Source organism: Lactuca sativa, chromosome 5 (genome assembly GCF_002870075.4).
Source record: "Lactuca sativa cultivar Salinas chromosome 5, Lsat_Salinas_v11, whole genome shotgun sequence".
Taxonomy (NCBI): Eukaryota; Viridiplantae; Streptophyta; class Magnoliopsida; order Asterales; family Asteraceae; genus Lactuca; species Lactuca sativa.
The window spans coordinates 29,426,207-29,445,768 of NC_056627.2; the positions used below are offsets into that span (position 1 = coordinate 29,426,207).

At 36.1% G+C, this 19,562-nt stretch overlaps 3 protein-coding genes across 4 annotated transcripts; 1 reads left to right on the top strand and 2 right to left on the bottom strand.

Moving 5' to 3' along the window:
* The first annotated feature begins 978 nt into the window (after positions 1-978).
* Positions 979-3,314, top strand: LOC111880530 (CBBY-like protein). Its single transcript, XM_023876962.3, has 8 exons — positions 979-1,460; positions 1,787-1,857; positions 2,081-2,239; positions 2,324-2,390; positions 2,480-2,575; positions 2,672-2,718; positions 2,877-2,957; positions 3,051-3,314. Exons 1-8 carry the CDS (start codon positions 1,125-1,127, stop codon positions 3,169-3,171), a joined length of 978 nt encoding a protein of 325 aa, XP_023732730.1. The 5' UTR covers positions 979-1,124; the 3' UTR covers positions 3,172-3,314.
* Positions 3,315-3,387: 73 nt separating this feature from the next.
* LOC111880529 (MA3 DOMAIN-CONTAINING TRANSLATION REGULATORY FACTOR 1) lies at positions 3,388-6,888 on the bottom strand. The gene is made up of 4 exons (XM_023876961.3): positions 6,609-6,888; positions 6,253-6,490; positions 5,473-5,567; positions 3,388-5,382 (listed from the first exon to the last, which is right to left on the bottom strand). The coding sequence occupies exons 2-4, from the start codon at positions 6,473-6,475 to the stop codon at positions 3,580-3,582; spliced, it is 2,121 nt and encodes a 706-aa protein (XP_023732729.1). The 5' UTR covers positions 6,476-6,490; positions 6,609-6,888; the 3' UTR covers positions 3,388-3,579.
* A 7,512-nt stretch (positions 6,889-14,400) lies between these two features.
* On the bottom strand, positions 14,401-18,073 carry LOC111880514 (probable Ufm1-specific protease). Of its 2 annotated transcripts, none has more exons than XM_023876942.2 (13): positions 17,809-18,073; positions 17,307-17,648; positions 17,002-17,231; positions 16,804-16,891; positions 16,348-16,517; positions 16,169-16,259; positions 15,926-16,051; positions 15,658-15,705; positions 15,508-15,584; positions 15,333-15,421; positions 15,132-15,243; positions 14,955-15,057; positions 14,401-14,884 (listed from the first exon to the last, which is right to left on the bottom strand). In XM_023876942.2, the coding sequence occupies exons 1-13, from the start codon at positions 18,005-18,007 to the stop codon at positions 14,655-14,657; spliced, it is 1,905 nt and encodes a 634-aa protein (XP_023732710.1). In that variant the 5' UTR covers positions 18,008-18,073; the 3' UTR covers positions 14,401-14,654. The 2 variants fall into 2 exon arrangements, with proteins under 2 accessions (XP_023732710.1, XP_023732709.1); XM_023876941.2 differs by having other exon boundaries at positions 17,002-17,237; positions 17,809-18,071.
* Between the last annotated feature and the right edge of the window lie 1,489 nt (positions 18,074-19,562).

Sequence of the window (19,562 nt, forward strand, 5' to 3'; positions counted from 1 at the left end):
TTCCTTAAAAGAATAATTAAATATATAAAGTAATCAAAGTAAGAGTAAATTACACGATTGGTCCTTATGGTTTACGGTAATTTGTATGTTTGGTTCCTAACTTATTTTTTTAACTCGGAAGGTCCCTATTATTTATTTTTGTTACGCGCTTGGTTCCTATCTTACCTAAAAACACTATTTTTCCCTTGATTTTTTAATCTATTTAAATAAACACACCCCAACCTCACCCCTCTCACTTTATCTTACCTATCTCACCATTTTTTCCTATTTAAATAATAGTCTTTTTAGGTAAGACAGGGACCAAACGCGTAACAAAAACAAATAGTAGGGACCAAGCGCATAACAAAAACAAACAGTAGGGACCTTCCGAGTTAAAAAAATAAGTTAGGGACCAAGAATGCAAATTGCCCAAATCATAGGGACCATTCGTGTAATTTACTCTCAATGTAATATATATATATATATATATATATATATATATATATATATATATATATATATATATATATATATATATATATATATATATATATATATATATATATATATATATATATATACATACACTTTAAGTCGAAATGAATTTAAGCCAAACAACTTTTTCTTATACGAATATATATATATATATATATATATATATATATATATATATATATATATATATATATATATATATATATATATATATATATATATATATATATATATATATATATATATATATATATATATATATATATATATTAACTTTAAGTCAAAATGAATTTAAGCCAAACAACTTTTTCTTATACGAATAAAAATGAGTAGGTTGATAAGACACTACTTTTATACAATTCTAAGACATATATATACACAAGATAATTGATATATAAACATGATATTTTTAAAATTAATGAAAATGTTAATGAATAATTTTGAAGGTTGGAAGTGCTTTTGTCTCATTTTGCAACCAACTCTCATGGACGGTGTATGTGGTGGCTATGCAAATCCAATGGACATGGAAGATAAAGTTTTAAGCACATACCTTCCTCTCCCTCCACAAACCCAATCCCATTTCCCAATCACAAGTTCATCAAAAACAAACATGAAATTCAACTAAAATTAGACCAACCATCCAACCCCAAATGGCATCAATCATCGTTCCTGCTTCTTCTATTCTTTGCTCCGACAATTTCAGCACCAACAAGACATCCTCCCGCCATGGCAGCACCCATCAAGTCAGACCCTCAATGCAACCTTCTTCTGTAATCGGCAAAGAAGTGTCGGTTCGATCTTCAACATCGAAATTTTGGAATCCATTGGTTCGCAATTGTAGTAGAAGATCGAGAGGGAGTAGTTTCAGATGTTCGGCAGTTGATTCACCTGTTCTTCCTTCAGCTCTCCTCTTTGATTGCGACGGCGTGCTCGTTGATACCGAGAAGGACGGCCATCGCGTCTCCTTCAACGACACATTCGCGGAAGTATGTATGATTCTGTCTCATAATTACATTACTCGGATACATTTTGACTTTTGGGGTTAACTTCTTTCTTTTTTGATTCGAAATCGGTGAGAATCTGGTTGAAAGTGCGAGTATAGTATCCACATGAATTTGGTCGAAAATTGTTCTGTTTGTGGCATACGATATATAATACACTTTCAGCAGCACTTTCTCAATAATTCAATCCGGATTTAGGCTGTGAATCAGTCTGCTTTTGACTTGTAAAAGTCAAAATGTGATTATTATTTTTTTTTTACACAGGAAGTATTGTTGAAGAATTTGACTAGATGTTTAATTTTATTTCACAGAAAGAATTGGGTGTAACATGGGATGTAGATTTGTATGGTGAATTGCTTAAAATCGGTGGTGGAAAAGAAAGGTAACACCATGTTTTCACTCCCTAAATCCCGCATTTGTTACAAGTATTGGACAAGAAGTAACTTCAGTCTTTCGGTCCATAAGACAAAAGTTGCAATTTTGTCTGGTTAATTTAAAAAGGTGGGACAGGAATTCACTCTCTATTCTAGTCAAAAAGACGTAATTACCCTCCTTGTCCAATATGAGATTAATGATATTAACATCTTTCTGCAATGTAATGAAAGAATGACTGCATACTTCAACCAAACGGCATGGCCAGAGAAGGCGCCAAAAGGGGAACAAGAAAGGAAAGAGTTTATAGCGTCACTTCACAAACGAAAAACCGAGCTGTTTATGGTCCTTATCGAGAAGAAGTTGTTGCCACTTCGTCCTGGAGTCGCAAAGTAAGCAGCTTTTGTTTTAAACAATTCATTCGGTTGCTGGTATGTTTTCTAAATTCTAATTAAACTACAAACTACCGGTAACAGGTTGATTGATCAGGCTTTTGCCAAAGATGTCAAAGTTGCTGTTTGCAGCACTTCTAATGAAAAGGCGGTATGTCACTCATATATAATCATATATGTGTGTCATCAAATTCTTTATTGGTTTATTTGTAAAAGATAGTGTTTTGAATGAGACTCCAGGTGTCCGCTATTGTTTCGTTTCTTTTGGGGCCTGAGCGAGCTGCAAAGATCCAAATTTTTGCTGGAGATGTGGTTCCTCGTAAAAAACCCGATCCGGTAGAATTCTCCTCCTCATTTGTCATATTCATTTGCTACAAAATTACCTCAAATTTTTACTTGTTCACAAGGATTATACTTGATACTTTTCCGCAGGCGATCTACAACTTAGCAGCCACCACTCTAGGAGTTGAACCATCAAGGTATGGTATTTTCATGTAATACATTAAAGGGTATTGTAGACATTTAACGACAAATTAGATAATAGAAGAAAAGAGTAGCAATGACCAATGGCACTAAAGTAAATAAAATGTGTTGGAAAATATGAGTGATTTTTTTTGTTGGTGTTTGCACTTTGCAGATGTGTGGTTGTAGAAGACAGTGGAATAGGCCTTGCAGCTGCAAAAGCTGCTGGAATGACATGTATTGTCACCAAGAGTGGGTAATATGTTTTCTCTTTTCCACTAGTCGGACTCTCTCTCTATATATATGTAGTAAGGTTCTAAAAAATATATTTTTTTTTATTGTTGCACAGTTATACAGCAGATGAGGACTTTGCAAATGCAGATGCGGTTTTTGATTGTATCGGAGACCCACCAGAAGAAAGATTTGATTTTGAATTCTGCACAACCCTTCTTCAAAAACAGTACGTCTAAGAAGGATATGCCACCCCACCCATCGCACAACCAATTGACAATTCTTGTATTTACAAAAGGAATAAAATGTATTCATCTTATCTTTGTCAAAACAAGACTTTGAGAATTAAAATTCACAAAACCAAATTTCCATAGAAGCAAAAGCAAGATGAGATGCGAGCTATAATCTGAAAATGGAAAGACAAAGATACAAATATATGTATATCCCCAACCCCATGCTAAAACAGTAGTAGGTTCATTCATCATCGTATCAAGAAGAGATATGCAAAGATCCAGTAGTCTGAGAGCTAACTAAGGTTTTCGAAAAACAACCATTTTTTATACATCACACTCCCAACAAAAATAATGAAAACATGTCACATCGTGCTGTGTGTGTAAACGTACAACTCATCATCCACATAAATCTTCTCAAGCAACAGCATCATCGCCATTAGCAGCACTAAGCACGGGAATCAGCCATCCCCTAACCAAAGCATGCTCATAGTAGGCCTTGAACTTGGCATCAGCATTGGGAATATCAAGCGCCAGATCATCCAACCCATCTTTCATCCTCCCAAACCCTTTGGTCATCTGGTTAGTAGTAATCAGCCCTTCACTATAACACTCCTGCAACAAATCCAACATCCTGTCATTCTTCTTCTCCATCGCCATCACCAAAGCCTTCTTCACCACCTCATGGTTAAAAAACGGCATCCCAAGGTCACGAATACACTGACACGCCTCCCCAACAACACCCCCACTCTCGTACTCCTCCAGCAATTTTACAATCTTGTCCTTTGCATCCTCCACCGCCCACCCCGTCCCTCCTCCCCAACACCTCAGCAACCGCTCCCCAGCATGCCGCGCCCCTATCAACGACTGCGCCACGTGAACCGTTTCACTCCCGCTCCCATTCGGTGCCAACCTGGCACCTATCTCCTCCAGGTTCAGTGGGGCCAACACATCATCAATGACAGCTCGCGCGAGAAACAGCGCCAGCTCGTTAGAAGCATCCAGGATGTCTAGAGCCGTGTCTTCAGCGGATTCCAGCAGAAGGACGAAACCGTCAACTATATCTTGAGTTGAAAAGATTTCTATGTGAAGAGCTGAAAGCAAAACAGAAGCCATTTCCTTCTCGCGATTCTTCCTATCCATAGCTAAAGTTATCAACTTCTTCAAAAAGACCGGATTATATTCGGGTAAACCCAAATCCTCAAGACTCCTGATAAGTTCCGGAATGTCGTCTGAGAGAAAATACTCATGTATTATCGTAACGATTTCTTCTTTGTAACGTCTCAGTTTCACAATGTCATCACGCTCCGTCATCGCCACGTCACCCGAGTTCACAAACGATGCATCGAGCCAGCTGTCGGCAACCGCTCGGTCAACCAGTGAGTCAAACAACGATTTTGCAGACGGGATGTCGAGCGCCAGGTCATCGAGGCTCTCACGTAAACGCGCGAAACCTTTGACCATTTGACTGGAACTTATCAGGCCCTCCTCCGATGCCTCCTTTAACAGCTTCAAAATGAGCTGATCTGCTGCGCGCATCTCCATGGCTAAAACCAACGCACGTTTCACAACTTCATGATGAAAGAACGCGACACCCAGCTGTCGAATGCACCTACATGCTTCAGAAGTGTCGCCATTTTCTGCGTATTCTTTTAAAAGATCAGAAATTCTTTTCTTGACTTCTTCAACAGTTACATGAGTGCTACCACCCCACCTACGTTCTACCAACTCAGCATGATGTGGGGCCGAGAGGTAGCTCTTTTCAGCTGTTTGAAGAACTTGAAATCCTTTTGACGACTCGGGTAATGACTTTTTTGCCCTTGTGACAAATGCTGGAGGGAGGATGTCGTCGACTACAGCACGGGCGATGAATAAAGCAAGGATTTCAACTGCATCGAGTATGTCGACTGCCAGGTCATCAGCAGATTCAAGAAGCATAAAAAAACCTTGCTTGATTTGTGTGGAGCTGATGACGTCTGAATAAAGAGCCGAAAGAAGAACAGAAGTCATTTCTTTCTCTTTGTCGTGTCTGTCCATGGCCATGGATACGAGTCGTTTGATGAAGTAAGAATGGTATTCAGATGACCCGAGTTCCCTGAGTTCAGAAGCTGCTAGATCCACATCACCAGTGGTGAAGTATTCATTAATGATGGATGCTACCTTCTTCTTGTATTCATCTAAAGGATCAGTGACAGATGATCCAACAAGTTGGTATGGCTCCTACAATGAATGAAAAGCTAAGAATATGAATGTGTTACAAGAACCAGAAAAGGATTGAAAAATCATAGTAATATGCTCATAATTAGCTACCTCGCCACTATCGTAATTAGGGTCGTTGCGATCGATATGAGCATCACCATCAGTGTCAAGTAGTTTCCCCCATGTACCCTTGCCACCACCACCATCTGTTTGTAGAGTTGATCAGGAAAAGAGAATACAAACATATACAACTACAACAACGGAAAGAAACAGAAAGGAGGACAATTTGACAAACAAGAATTGGCTATAATTTATAAATCATGATTCGATACTAGAAACAGGACACCAAGATTTGCTCAATATGAAAGTATACAAAAGTTGAACTGTAGCCTTGAAACAAATACACAAAATATACATGAAGCTGAATCATATCATGTTTGGGTACAAATTTTCAAGGCACCATTGTAACAAATGGAAACAAGTAACTGCCTATTTCACTCATCCAAATATTATTATCGCTTATTATCATCTTCTGGTTTTACCACTCAGATCTTAAATTTAAAACAAACATCTACCTACCTATTGCAGATCTTCTTGGACAAATTTACAGAGGAAAAATCAATTTTATCACAAGCTCTATGCGGAAAACCAAAACATGATAGTACATCGACAAAGGATGCGGATATGGTAAAAAAAATAATTCACAGTGCAGCGCCTAATGTTGCAACTATATGAGTTATCTACTCAAAAAGACGAGACATGCCATAGGAGTTAAAGCGAAATAGTGACACTTCCTAACGATGCAATCGACCATCAATATTAACTTTATAGTTAGGCAAAATAGCAATCCTAAAAAAATTACTCCAACTGGAAACAAAATATAACACGCACCTTTCTTAACCCTAACGAACTTTCCCGAATGCGAGCGACGCACATGTCTGACAGCAATCCCAACGTTTGGCGCCCTTTCCCCAGCCGGAGCTTTAATCTGATGTTCAGACATCAACCACGACGGCGATTTCGGCGACGATGACAAAATCTCTGTGTTCTGAGTTGCTGTTTTCAACACTTCCCTCTGTTCATCAGTCAAAAACCCCTCACGTGGCGACGCCATTCCCAATCACAAATCCTACAAAAAATTCCCAATCTAAGTATCAACCAGCAATCACGCAACTGAAACAATAAACGTTATCAAATCAAATCGATTGATTACAAAATAGATCCATCAACTGACTCTCTTCACTTACAGAGAAGATAGATTCGATTCCACAGCAAATGCGATAGACCTCTCGCACAGATTTCTCTTGTTCCACTGCTCTTGGCCCGGATCTCGAGCCAAGACAGGAGAAACTAAATCGATGATTATTCAATAAACAGTAATAAAATCAGTTCCAGGTCGATTTGCAGACAGGAAATGGTGATTCGTAATATGAAACCCTAGATCAGTGTTAATTGTGAGTAATAAACACAGAGTCTCACACATACACTGTGCGTATTATGAGAGAGAAAAGATAACGAATTAGAAATGGATGAGAACGGAGACTAGGTTTTTTTATAGGGAGGATACGGTTACGTGGACACGTCACCGTCTATTAGCGATGTTACACGTGGCGATTTTGCGCTAATGTGAGTTGTACCGTACACCCTCATTGGTCTGCGCATTTGCCCTTCTTTAGTTCAGATTCAACCAATCTAGGGTTTTCGTTTTCCGGTGAAAAGACAGCCATGCCCTCGTATTTAGGGCTTTGTGAACGACAGGAAGGGTTTATTTTGTATATTTTCTAGATCAAATTATTACATGTGAAGAGCGGATATTTAGTTGATCTCTGTTTATACATAAGTTAAGATAAGAGATAATTTGTACATAACAATTTTTCTCGTTTCATAATAATTGATGTTTTAAAATGTTATACTGTACAGCTTTATAATGCATAAATTATTATGTATGACAAAAAGTTGTTGTATACGAATCACTTCCTTTTCAATATATGTGTTAACTAAAATCTTTAAACGGAAAATGATATGAAACTTTAGATGTTTTGTTATTAGGATGTGGTAACGAAAAGAGAAGATAACACCGAATCAAATCATTTTTTTATCTCTTTCATTTTAACACCATATTATAACATATAATAACGTTGAAAACACCATCCCCACTTCATGTTATAACATGTAATATAATGGGATACCGTTGCTCAGAGCCAATAACTTAATTGATTATAAATTTATAAACTTGTAACTATCTTTTGCCCCCATGCAAAGCAATGATTCCTTTTCTAGTTTATATTATAGATAAAGTTAATTCTAAAAATATATGGAATTCAATATTAAATCATGTGATATTAGAAATGAAAAATATTGTGAAATGACTAACTTTTAATTGAATTACAAAATAATCATTAATTTCGAAATGATAGATTCCGTATGACGTTATAAAACTGTTGAGATGATACGAAATCTAATATATATATATATATATATATATATATATATATATATATATATATATATATATATATATATATATATATATATATATATATATATATATATATATATATATATATATATATATATATATATATATCAAATTGACGTTTTCTACATTCTATATATATGTCAGATTGCAATTTGAAGGGTTTTTACCATTAATCTATATCTCAATAATGTTTTGTTATTTAAAATGGGCTCATGTAACCAAATTTTTTTTTTTTTTTTTTTTTTTTTTTTTTTTTGTAGTGGAGGTTCATGGGAGCAAATCAACGTCATTGTGTAGTATATGGCGTCAGACATATATATTGGATATCAAACATATTGATTACTACCATGTTGTTGCCTCGATTGCTAACATATTAGTTGATTTTGTTTAATATAGTTTTGACATCTTTAAGGGCAACCAATAGAAAACTATGAAGGTATATCGAGTTCTAATGAAATCAATATGATAATTATGATAATGATCCCCCAAATAATCTAATAAAAATAATATTGTATTTTATTTTTCTAACTCCAAATAAACTAAACTTATTTTTTGGGAATGCCTAATCATTTACCATGCCTGAAAGTACACATGGACCATTATTTGCCCGCAAACCCTTATCACATATCAAATAGTTTCAGTTGTTTAGAACCAACAAAAATTAAGCTAATTATGAATGAAATGTGTTTACAACTCTGTTGTGTGTTGGTATTACATTAACACATCTGTAACTGGCTGTTATAAAATATAGGTCCATATATAGCAAGAGGAGTAGAGGTTATAATTATATACTCAAAGTTTATTTATTCCTTTTTCTTATAAAGGAAATGTGCTACGTTTGGGCCTCTCAGTGATTTGATGTTAACATTATAGTGTTCGGCCCGACCTAAACTAATTGATGTGTTCAATTCGTAGTCTAATAAAGTCATCAAAAATTGGAAATCGGGAAACAAAATCTTAGAATATATATTGATTTGTATACATATCTCGTGTCCATACGATATCTTGTAAAACGAAAGAATGGTTAATCACTTTGTAACATCCCGACTCCCAGGTATAAAGTTTAAAGTTTATAGCCATGTTCTTAGACCTACTCGACAAGTCGGATGCCCCAAATCGTCGTGTAGAAACGATTTAGACCGCGTGCATTTAAGAGGTCTACTCGACGATTTGGAGGACCCCAACTCGACGAGTAGGAATTGGAAAATAAAACCCTAATTTCCAGGGTTTTACACCCTATTTAAAGGGTCATTAGCCTCCCTCGGCCTCCCCGTCCCTCTTGAGCTCGGAAAACCCTAATCTTGAATACTATTCATTTTGTGTGTAAAGAAGCTTGGAAAGTGGTTTTTGTGAAGAAGTGTAACACCGTAAAATTTAAGACAATTTTTCGCATTTTAAAACACATTTCCGAACACATTCATTAATAAAATCTCATTGTATCATATCATTGTTCACAAAACATTTCCCAAGATCAAATCATAATAAACTCCGCGGGTGTGTGTACAGATCATGCTGGCACCTTCCCACGATCATCACTGGCACCTGAAACACATAACACATAACACTGTAAGCATAAAGCTTAGTGAGTTCCCCAAAATACCACACATAACACATACTAGCCACTCGAGGCTATAACTCTGTAGGCCCTTGGGCCCTAACTCTGTGGACCCTCTGGTCCTAGCTCTGTGAACCTTCCGGTTCTAACTCTGATATACTCTGATATACACAAGGCATAAATCACATAGAAATAATGCAGTGCAACACATCACATAAATATCATACAATAACTCTGTCACATAACTCTAATTACCACTCAAGATAAAGTATAGTGAGAAGACTCACCTCAGATGTCTCGGGAAATCCCTGACTCGGTAGCAGTATAGTCTAGCCTCCGCCTAATCACATAAAGTAAGATACGCTCATAAATATAACTCTCGAGACTAGACCCAACCCTCTCTTAGCATCCTCCTATGGGTAAAAGACCATTTTACCCCTCTATTGACTCAAAGACCCCATTGTTGACCAATCCTTAAAAGTCAACAAAGTCAACGGTCAAAACTATTGGTTGAATCAAGTATACCTTAATAAAGACATGAACGCATAGATGATAGAACATATTTATAATGAATGGAACCAAAGAAAGGAAAACACAAAGGACTATTGGTTGAATCAAGTATACCTTAATGAAGAAACATAGATCATCAGTGTAATTTGTTTAAAGCATGTATTGTTTGGTTTATGAACACAATAAGAACATAGTTTTACCTTGAAGCTTTAAAAATCATTAAAACAGAAAAAAAACAATGTCATATAGGTATACACGATGGAATCAACACCTGTGTTTCCATTTGGGTCCATCTCCAGCCCCATGACCAGCACTTCCGGCCACCTGATCATCACCTTTGAGCCTATACAGAAGAACCAAAAGCCGTAAAATTGAGAGGGGTGGTGGGAGAGAGTGAAGATGAGGTGTTGCATTGAAAAACCAAACACAAAAAAAGGAAGTAGTACCTGGCTGATTAAATTATTCTTGAACCCAATAGTAAAGTGTGACTGAAATTAAAATTGACACTGTAACAGCCTGAATTCTCAGGTAATATTTTATTCTTATAATTTTGGTGATTTGTAAGGAGACTCGGCGAGTTGGAGCTCAAACTCGTCGAGTATGATTGCGGTTTGGGCTCGGGTTCGCGTCCGGACTCGGCGAGTCCACAAGGTGGACTCGGCGAGTCCACGGTGTTTAATGAAACCCTAATTTCCAGGGTATGAGACCTATTTAAAGGGGCTTATGGTCGTCATTTGCGGCCACCAACCCCAGAGAGAACCCTAAAGAGTCTTTGAGCGTCTTGTGAGAGAGAAGAGGAAGATCCTTGGCTATTTGTGGGTGTTTTTGCATATAGAAGAGGATCAAGGCAAGAGGAGACCAAAGAAGGTGCTAATCCAGTGATTTCTGAGCTCAGAGACTTCATTTGAGGTAACCATTCGTTCCTTTCTCAGTCCTTGGTGTAAATCTTAGAGTTAGGGTTTCCTTGTGGAATGATTCATGGAGTAATTGGCCTCTTCTTGTGTTGGTGCTTTAGATCTGGACCCAAAGAGGTCCAGAGACTCTTTTCCCTCAAGCTTTATGAGTGTTAATGGAGGCCATGAGCTTAGAATAGCATTCTAGAGACCATATCATCAAATAAGGCCTTTGAACCTTTGCATGAGCACCAAGATAGTAACTTTACGTGATGTATGTGCTTGGGAGGACTGGATCTATGAGTTATTGGAACGGATCTGACCTCAGGAGTGAGTTTGAGTTTATGCATGGCATAGACTCGCCGAGTCCGAAGAACAGACTTGGCGAGTAGCATGAAGATTGTCCATAACCACTCAGCGAGTGGTCTTGCCGAGTTAAGGGGTTGACTCAGTGAGTCAGGGAGAGTCAGAGAGGGTGACGGGTGGACTGAGTCAAGCTGGAACTCGCCGAGTTGTTCTTGAGGATCCTAGGGAGTCAGTGAACACGTATAGACTCGCCGAGTCGCTCTAGTGCACTTGCCGAGTCCGGTCAAAGTTGACCGTTGACCAGAGTTAACCGGTGTTGACTTGATAGGAGTAGTCAACCTTAGTTGTGAAAGTGTTAATTAGAGATATATTGTGTTATAGGAGGATTATAGCTCGGGGGGATCGAGCGCGAGTGATTTCCGGGATTTACGAGTTATCGAGATACGCGAGGTGAGTCTTCTCACTATACTTTACCTAGAGTGGTAACAGAGTTATGTGACAGAGTTATTGTATGTGACGTGTGACACCGCATTATTTCTATGTGATTTATGATGTGTGTATATCAGAGATGGGACCAGATGGTCCAAAGAGCTAGGACCAGAGGGTCCGCAGAGTTAGGGCCCAAGGGCCCATAGAGTTATAGCCTCGAGTGGCTAATATGTGCTATATGTGGTGTTTTTCGTATTATGTGCCAGTATATTTGTATGCTATTTATATGTTGAGATTTATTGTGATATGTGCTATGCATGATTCAGAGTTAGGACCCTTGGGTCCATAGAGTTAGGGCCAGAGGGCCCACATAGAGCTGGGACTGGAGGGTCCCACTGAGACACACTGACCGGAGGGTCAACAGAGTTATAGCATCGAGTGGCTAATATGTGTTAGAGTGGTATTTTGGGGAACTCACTAAGCTTCGTGCTTACAGTGTTTTGTGTTATGTGTTTTAGGTTTCTCTCAGGATCACGGGACGGCACCGGCTCGATTGTACACACCAGAGAAAGAGTCATGTTTTGAGGATCCTGGTTTATTATGTAAGTGAAAATGGAGTTATGTTTTGTAATTCGATTATGAATGAGATTTTAAGCAAAGTGTTTTTAAGAATTAAACGTTTATTTTTAAATGAAAATTTGTTTTGAAATTTTCGGTGTTTCAGATACTAATCCAAATATGAACAATAAAAAACTTAATCCAAATATGAATCTGTAAGGGTTGAAAGGTTACCTTTCCGGCTGTTGCTAATGGAATGCGATGATGTCGGCAGTGATGGTGGTGGAGTTAGATAACGATAAGCAGGCGGTGAGAAGGTAAGAAAGGATGGGAAATGAAGTGGAACAAATAAATGGAACTCACCTATTTGAGGTGTGCATAAGGGTTTTTGTGGACACAAAGTGGAGAGCTATGGCGATGGCAGAAGATTTCGACGGCAACTCTTACCAAGGCGGTAGGTGGAAGCGATGATCGATCTAAGTTGAACGGTTCAATAAGCGGTGGAAGATGGATAGGTTTGAGAGATGAAATTGAAAGCAGTAGTAATGAGGCGGTAGAAAAAGGTTCCAGAAGCCAGAGTAATGAGCGGTGGGAGAAGAGAGTCAAAGAGAACAAAGAGCTGAAGAAGTATCGGGAAGTAAAAAAGAAGCAGTGGACCGACTAAAAAAAATTAAAAATTAAAAATACAAAATGCAGAAAAAAAAAGAAAAATAAAAAAGAAATTGCAACCAATCAATTAAAAAAACTGTTCCCTAAGGAACAAAGAATTAATATGATTATAAATAGAAGTTATATGTATGCCTAACTATTTATGCGTGTTGGCTTTTTCTCTTTAAGGTTTTTGTGTTTCTTCTTAATTTATCGGTTTGGGTTGTATTGTTTCCGACATAATTATGAAAGAGGAAAAACACTTTCAATGGAAAAACTCCAAAAAAAATAAAAGCAACTACATCCTTGCTTATAAAAAAATGTTTGAAGCTATTTGCGTATTTTACCATTTATTTATTTATTTTTGATAAGTTGTTACGATAAACAAATCAATTTAACTATTTTCTCTTTCTTGCATTTTATATTTAAACTAATTTTAGCATTGTTTGAGGTTTTTTAAAGAAATTGTAGGTAAAAAGCAACTCAGGTATAGGTTTGATTCCAATGCACTTCTTTTCAGTCTTATGAAACAACAATGTTAAATAGACGAATTGAATAGATAAGCAACATACTTCTCAAACCAATACCTTTTGACCCATGCAACGCAGGGAAACTTTTATAGTTAGTTATTAATATAACACTTCTAAAAAGTAGTTATATTTAATATAAATTTATATCTATATGATAATATAATTATAAATTAATACAAAATTGTCGCCTTACATCACGCCTTGAAAAACGCAATGACTCGTTAAGCTTAATGCTTGACCTTGTTGCAACGCCTCACAGCCATTTAGAACCTTGGTTGGAAGGCTTCTAAAAGTTTGTTGCCACGTTGGAAGCAAGGGTAGATTAAAAACCGATTTAAGTATAAAGAGGGACTAATGGTATAATCTACCATAATAAATGAAAATAACTTTGCCACATATCCTTCTCTCATAAAATTAGCCACATGTCATTTTGTCATAATTTGAGATATATTTATTTTCCACTTGTCATTACTTTAATTTTCATTTTCAATATATCATTAATTTAATTTTCATAAATTAAACCTACCATAATGACTATTAATTTCAAATTTTAAATTTTAAATTTCAAATTCAATTTCAAATAAATTTACAGTTTAAATCTTTGTGTTTAACATTTTGTTATCATTAACCCGTTTAGTACACACTAAACACATAATTTTAATTTATTTATTTTTTGCATGTTTTTTTTCTCATTATTTTCACTTATTTCAATTTCAAATTCAAATAAAATTTCTATTTAATCGTTCGTACTTAACATTTTGTTTTAATCAACCCGTATAATATACGGGTCTCACAACTAGTTTAAAATACAAAAACAATTTGTTTCCTTTTTAAATACAACTAAAAGCTGGATGGTTTAAAAAGCAAATGGAGTATCATTTTTTAAAGCATTTAATAACAGGGCTATATGAGGAACATGATATAAATACATTAATTAAAGAGAAAGAAACTCATAAAACAAAAAGTGCATAGACTAGAGATCTTTATATCACTTTCAGCGTCCCCTGTCCTTGATTTTAGAAGGCGGTTTTTAATTTATTAGTCATATCAATTACGAAGCGATAGAGACACACCATCTGATGCTGAGCTGATCTTTATCTTATGCCTATCTATCCACTTTATAACTCCAAATTGGTCTTATTCTCATTTCTCTTTTTATTTCCATCAAAACCTTTTCATTTTGCAATACATATTAAACAAAAACAAAAATGCAACATATTCATGATTCTTCATTTCAGGAGGGGCATTTTCGCCTTTCTTACTCAAACAACACCACCCATACAAATATAACCCAATATACACCGACTAAAACAAGTCTTTTCCGCAGAAACAAATCAAAGAAAAAAAGAGGGGTATTTTTGGAATATGGCCAAATCAATAATAATTCAAACCATGTTTGGCCTCTGTGGTAGCAAGAGATTGTAGAACTTATTGTGCAAGAAGAAATGTTTGCCCTTGCTGTCAACCGCTTTCTTCCATCCACACCAACCACCATTCACTATTTTCTTTAAATCATCACTACCCGTGTAATGAGGATCAAGTATCAAAAATGCACAATCTCCACTTGCTTCATTATAATCCACTCCCAAAAGGGTATACGCAAGAACCCCGCCACCTGGCATTGCCATGTTGTAATTTTTACAAAGAAATAAATGAAATGTTTGTTATAATACACAAAGACTCACCTATCATGATGGGTGTTCCTTGGGTCTCAAAATGCATAGCCAGTTCTCTACATTTTTCGGGTAATTCGTCTCCAGATCTGACATTTATGACCTTGCAGCTTACCTGTTAAAAATTAAAAATATAATAACTTAATCACTACAGAAAATAGTGGAGTGGCTAAATCGGTTATAACTTACACCGAGTAATTTGTCCAAAACGAAGCTTAGTTCAATGGCACCAATCCAGTCACATGACCCGATAAATGAAGCGTCTTTATCTCCAATTTCCACAAGTGATTCTTGTATTTCACTGAAAACATAGCTTTTCTTATATTAATAACTTAAATAGAATATTAATTATTTGAACTTTGGTGAAAAAAAGATAAAAGTAATACACACCGGTGTGAAGGAACATGAATAGCTGTGTATTGTTGGATTTTAAACCATGAAACTATGGTCTGTAAAGAGCGATAAGCACAACCCCACCCCTGGTATTATTAATTTAGAAAAAAATGATTAGAAAAAGGGATTCTTTTTTTTTTTCTTTTCTGACAAAAGCTTCTAAATTATTCACCGAGTCATCAAAGCCATCTTGAAGGTAATGATAATACTCATAAGAGCCTTGAACCAGAGATACAACTCCACCATGAACTGCAACATAGCATTATATGTAAAATTACCTAATTACCCCCAACTTTAATCAGCTTTCAAAAGGGTTACTTACCTCCACTACTTGGGATCCCAATGTGCACATCCTTAAGCAGAGGAGTTCCTGATTTAGCAACAATATGTTAGCAAGGTTCAGATGTTGTTTCTTTTTAACTTAACAAACTTAATAAGGACATGAGGCTTTCCACATTAAGTGTTTCTTTTTGACTTAAAAAAGAATATTATCACATAGGATATATATATATATATATATATATATATATATATATATATATATATATATATATATGTATGTATGTATGTATGTATGTATGTATGTATACCTTTCCGCAAGAGGTTGCCACTTGCACCTTCTTTTGCAGTCAAAAAGTCAATGGCACTTGCAATTCTCAAAAGAGGACGATCTAAAGGTAATCCAAGCCTCATATGAAGACATTTTCTGATTTCAACTGAAGAGAAAAAGGCCATATGTCAAAGTTTATACAAACAAACCCACCTCCATTTTATTTATTAAAAAAAAAAAAGAAACTGTAAATCATTAATCATCAAGCAAATATTTTCTCTACCTTGCTTCATTTCTGTTTCGCCATAAAGTGAATCATAAATGGCAGTTATTGGATGCAGGAATCCTGGAGGAATGAAGTGATATGGATGTAGCTATATAAAGCAATCAAGTTTGTAATAAGTAAGAGAGCAGGAAAAGTTTTAAAAAATGAAAAAAAAAAAATTAAATGTCATTTTTAACCTTTGGGTGTTGAGATAATAGATTGGGTAAGGTCATGTTCTTCATAGTATGTAACTGGTCAACTAACCCAGGAATAATTAATTTTGAAATTGCATCCATCAGAAGAAGATCCTTTGTTGCATAACAGATAACTTTTAGTTTATACTCAACAACCAGAAGCTTGGCTTCACCTACAAATCCCAAAAGAAACTTACACTTTACTAATGAAGCAAAGATAATAAACTCTGTATTTTGTCCTGATGACTGATATAAAAAAAATAATAAAATAAAAACACATAACTCTGAACAATTTGTCTGAAAGATCGAAAAAGTATGATGGTTTAATCACTACTAGAGAATGGTTCAGTTGCCAAATAGACAAAACGGTGGATGTAAAAGTGATTTTATGTACTTTTTTTTTTCATAAATAATTATGGATGGAGAAAATCAGAATTTATCTAAAAATCCAATCAATACCTGGAATATATTCAGCAGAAGGGGCAGGAGGTTTTACAGAGGGTCCTGATGTAGCAAGAAATAAGCTTACTTGGATTTTATCTGCATTCTAAGTAAAGAAACTATCACAAAGATGAAAATCAAGAAATTAAATTGAAAAAACCAGCTTATTGCAATGAAACATGTGAAAGCAAATAACTGTATTTGATATGAAATTACCTCCACTGAAGGAGATTTGTGTTTCCTATCTTCAGAACAAAGGTGTGAGCACAATAAAGACTTTGTATTAGATTTTTGAGAGGTATCCTCAAGATCATAATCCCTGTTCTGAATAATTACAGGCTGTAATGCTTCAGTCATGGATTCATCGACTGTTTCTAGCACGTATGTTGTTTTAGGGTCTCTAAATTTGGCTGCAACAGCCTCAGTTGCACGCTTTAGCATGTTTTCTGCATCTGAATGAAATTTTGAGAATATTTCATGTTGCTTTTCTATGAACAAATGTGCATAAGAAAATGGCGTACCTTTTGGATCCTTTACAGAATAATACACTGGCAACTTGATTGGAAGTTCACAGTGCAGTATACAACCTCTCTCCCAAACATACTTCTCCGGATGGTCTTCAAACACAATGGAAGTTACCGGTTCAACTACAGAGTTCGATACAAAAAACCGAATGTCTCCAGAGCTTGGATCCACTACAGCTCCAACTAAACTACGATTCTCCAACTGTGAAAGGGCCTTCCTCATTTTACCTGAGGCATTTATAGCATCCCGGGCAGACCCTTCCACATTTGGATTGCTGGTACTAACAATCAAAGATCCGATTACCTCGAATCCCCTTGGTAACAATGCCCGCATATCATCTACACACGAATATTCCAACAAAAATCAACTTGAATTACGGATATTAGGGAGAAATGTGTGATTCTTATGATAGTAATTGACGTTCCATTATATCTATCAATGATATTTCCGTGTATAGAGTTGGAATTTATCAAATTCGCGGTGAAGCTAGGGTTTTACCTGATTCTTTGGAGAAATCCGGGGACAGGGGATCGGAAGTAAGGGTGTTGATGCATCTGAAGGTTGAGACGATGGTGAACGTAGGGAGAAACGGGGAACCAATCAGCCATTGTATTCCTGATTCGGATTTTGTGATCAGCAGAAGTTTGCGACATAGAATCCGTATGGTGGTTTTGTTCTCGTTTGAATCATCAGCCATGGCGATATAGAGAACAACAGTTTCTGCAGGAACTTGACTATGTGGACTTTGCGTCCTGTCTATTGATTTATGTTAGGGTTTTCTCAACGTTACAATAAACCAAAAAAATGTTATTAAAAGATAATTAATTTATATTTTCGTTTAATAAAGGGACAATGACTTGAAAGGGTAACGAACTTTCGATTTTGTTCACATTTAGTCATTAAATTTTTTTTCGTTATCTATTCGTCATTAAACTATTGAAATTGTTCACATTTTACCCTTATAATCGGCTGTTACCGGTCATAAGGGTAAAATATGAACAGTTTCAATAGTTTAGTGACAAATAGATAACGAAAAAAAGTTTAGTGACTAAATGTGAACAAAATCGAAAATTTGTTTCCCTCTAAAAAGTTCAATGGCTAAATGTGAACAAACTTCCTATTGTATTATGTTTTAGCAAATTATTTATTTTTGTTTAACTGTAGCAACATTTGTTGATGAAGAAATCTATGAAATAAAAAAACAAAATGTAACATCCGGATTTCCAGGTATCATAATTTAAGTATTTTTCTTTTAAGTTAAGAAGAGAGACTCGACGAGTTGACGCCTCAACTCGTCGAGTAAGGTCGTGACTGATGACTTGGATTAATGAATGGACTCGACGAGTCGGTGAGGCGACTCGAGGAGTCCGTGTTGTTGGCAAAAACCCTAAATCTTTGGGCCCGAGCCATATTTAAAGGCACTTATGGCCTTCAATTGCGACTACCTTTCCCATAAGTGAGAACCCTAGCGAGCTTGAGTGTGTAGAGTGAGAGGAAGAGCTATCTTGAGCTTTTTGGTGTGATTTTGCAAGAAAGGAGAAGAGTTCCAGCAAGAGGGACCAAGGAAGGTTATTGTTCTGAGTTATTCAAGCAAGGAGCTTCATTCTGAGGTACAAAATTGAACATTTTTCCTTCCTTATTGTGTAGATTCCATTTTGGGGTTAAGGCTTGAATCACTTCATCTTTGGGGTTTTGAATGCCTCAAACCCCTCTTGCAAGTTTGTGTTATAGATCTGGACCCTTCTAGGTCCAAAGAGCCGAGAATATGAAGCTTTAGTAGAGTAAACCTTGGGGTTTGATGTTAGGAATCTGGACCCTTCTAGGTCCAGAGAGCCGAGAATATGAAGCTTTAGTAGAGTAAACCTTGGGGTTTGACGTTAGGAAGCATTTATGGGATTTTTATGGTATATATAGTTACTTTCATCTTACACATAGATATGAAGTATTTTATATAAATTACGTGCTATGTGTGCATATTATTTGAATACTTGCTGTCTATGCTGGATGAACGATTTTATACATGTTTTAAAAGATTAAACGGTATATTTATTTTATATCTACAAATATGTTGCGGATGAAACATTGGTAGATGAAATAATTGGTGTGTGATGAAATAAAATGATGAGAGATAGGTGATGATAGAAAGGTGATGATAATTAGGTACATAGATGATGATGAATAGGTGATGTAGGATGAAAGGAGATACCATAACCTTAACCGGCAATGTGGCGATGTAGTCATCTACCAGAGTA

Excerpts from the sequence above, each read along its gene's own strand:
- LOC111880530 (XM_023876962.3), top strand. The coding sequence starts at position 1,125 with ATGGCATCAATCATCGTTCCTGCTTCTTCTATTCTTTGCTCCGACAAT. Across the intron at positions 2,576-2,671 it reads CTCGTAAAAAACCCGATCCG|GCGATCTACAACTTAGCAGC; the intron begins GTAGAATTCTCC and ends ACTTTTCCGCAG. Across the intron at positions 2,958-3,050 it reads TGTATTGTCACCAAGAGTGG|TTATACAGCAGATGAGGACT; the intron begins GTAATATGTTTT and ends ATTGTTGCACAG.
- LOC111880529 (XM_023876961.3), bottom strand. The coding sequence starts at position 6,475 with ATGGCGTCGCCACGTGAGGGGTTTTTGACTGATGAACAGAGGGAAGTG. Across the intron at positions 5,568-6,252 it reads GTTCGTTAGGGTTAAGAAAG|ATGGTGGTGGTGGCAAGGGT; the intron begins GTGCGTGTTATA and ends CTCTACAAACAG. Across the intron at positions 5,383-5,472 it reads CTAATTACGATAGTGGCGAG|GAGCCATACCAACTTGTTGG; the intron begins GTAGCTAATTAT and ends CATTCATTGTAG.
- LOC111880514 (XM_023876941.2), bottom strand. The coding sequence starts at position 18,007 with ATGGCTGATGATTCAAACGAGAACAAAACCACCATACGGATTCTATGT. Across the intron at positions 16,518-16,803 it reads TTCTGCTGAATATATTCCAG|GTGAAGCCAAGCTTCTGGTT; the intron begins GTATTGATTGGA and ends TGGGATTTGTAG. Across the intron at positions 14,885-14,954 it reads AGGAACACCCATCATGATAG|GTGGCGGGGTTCTTGCGTAT; the intron begins GTGAGTCTTTGT and ends TGGCAATGCCAG.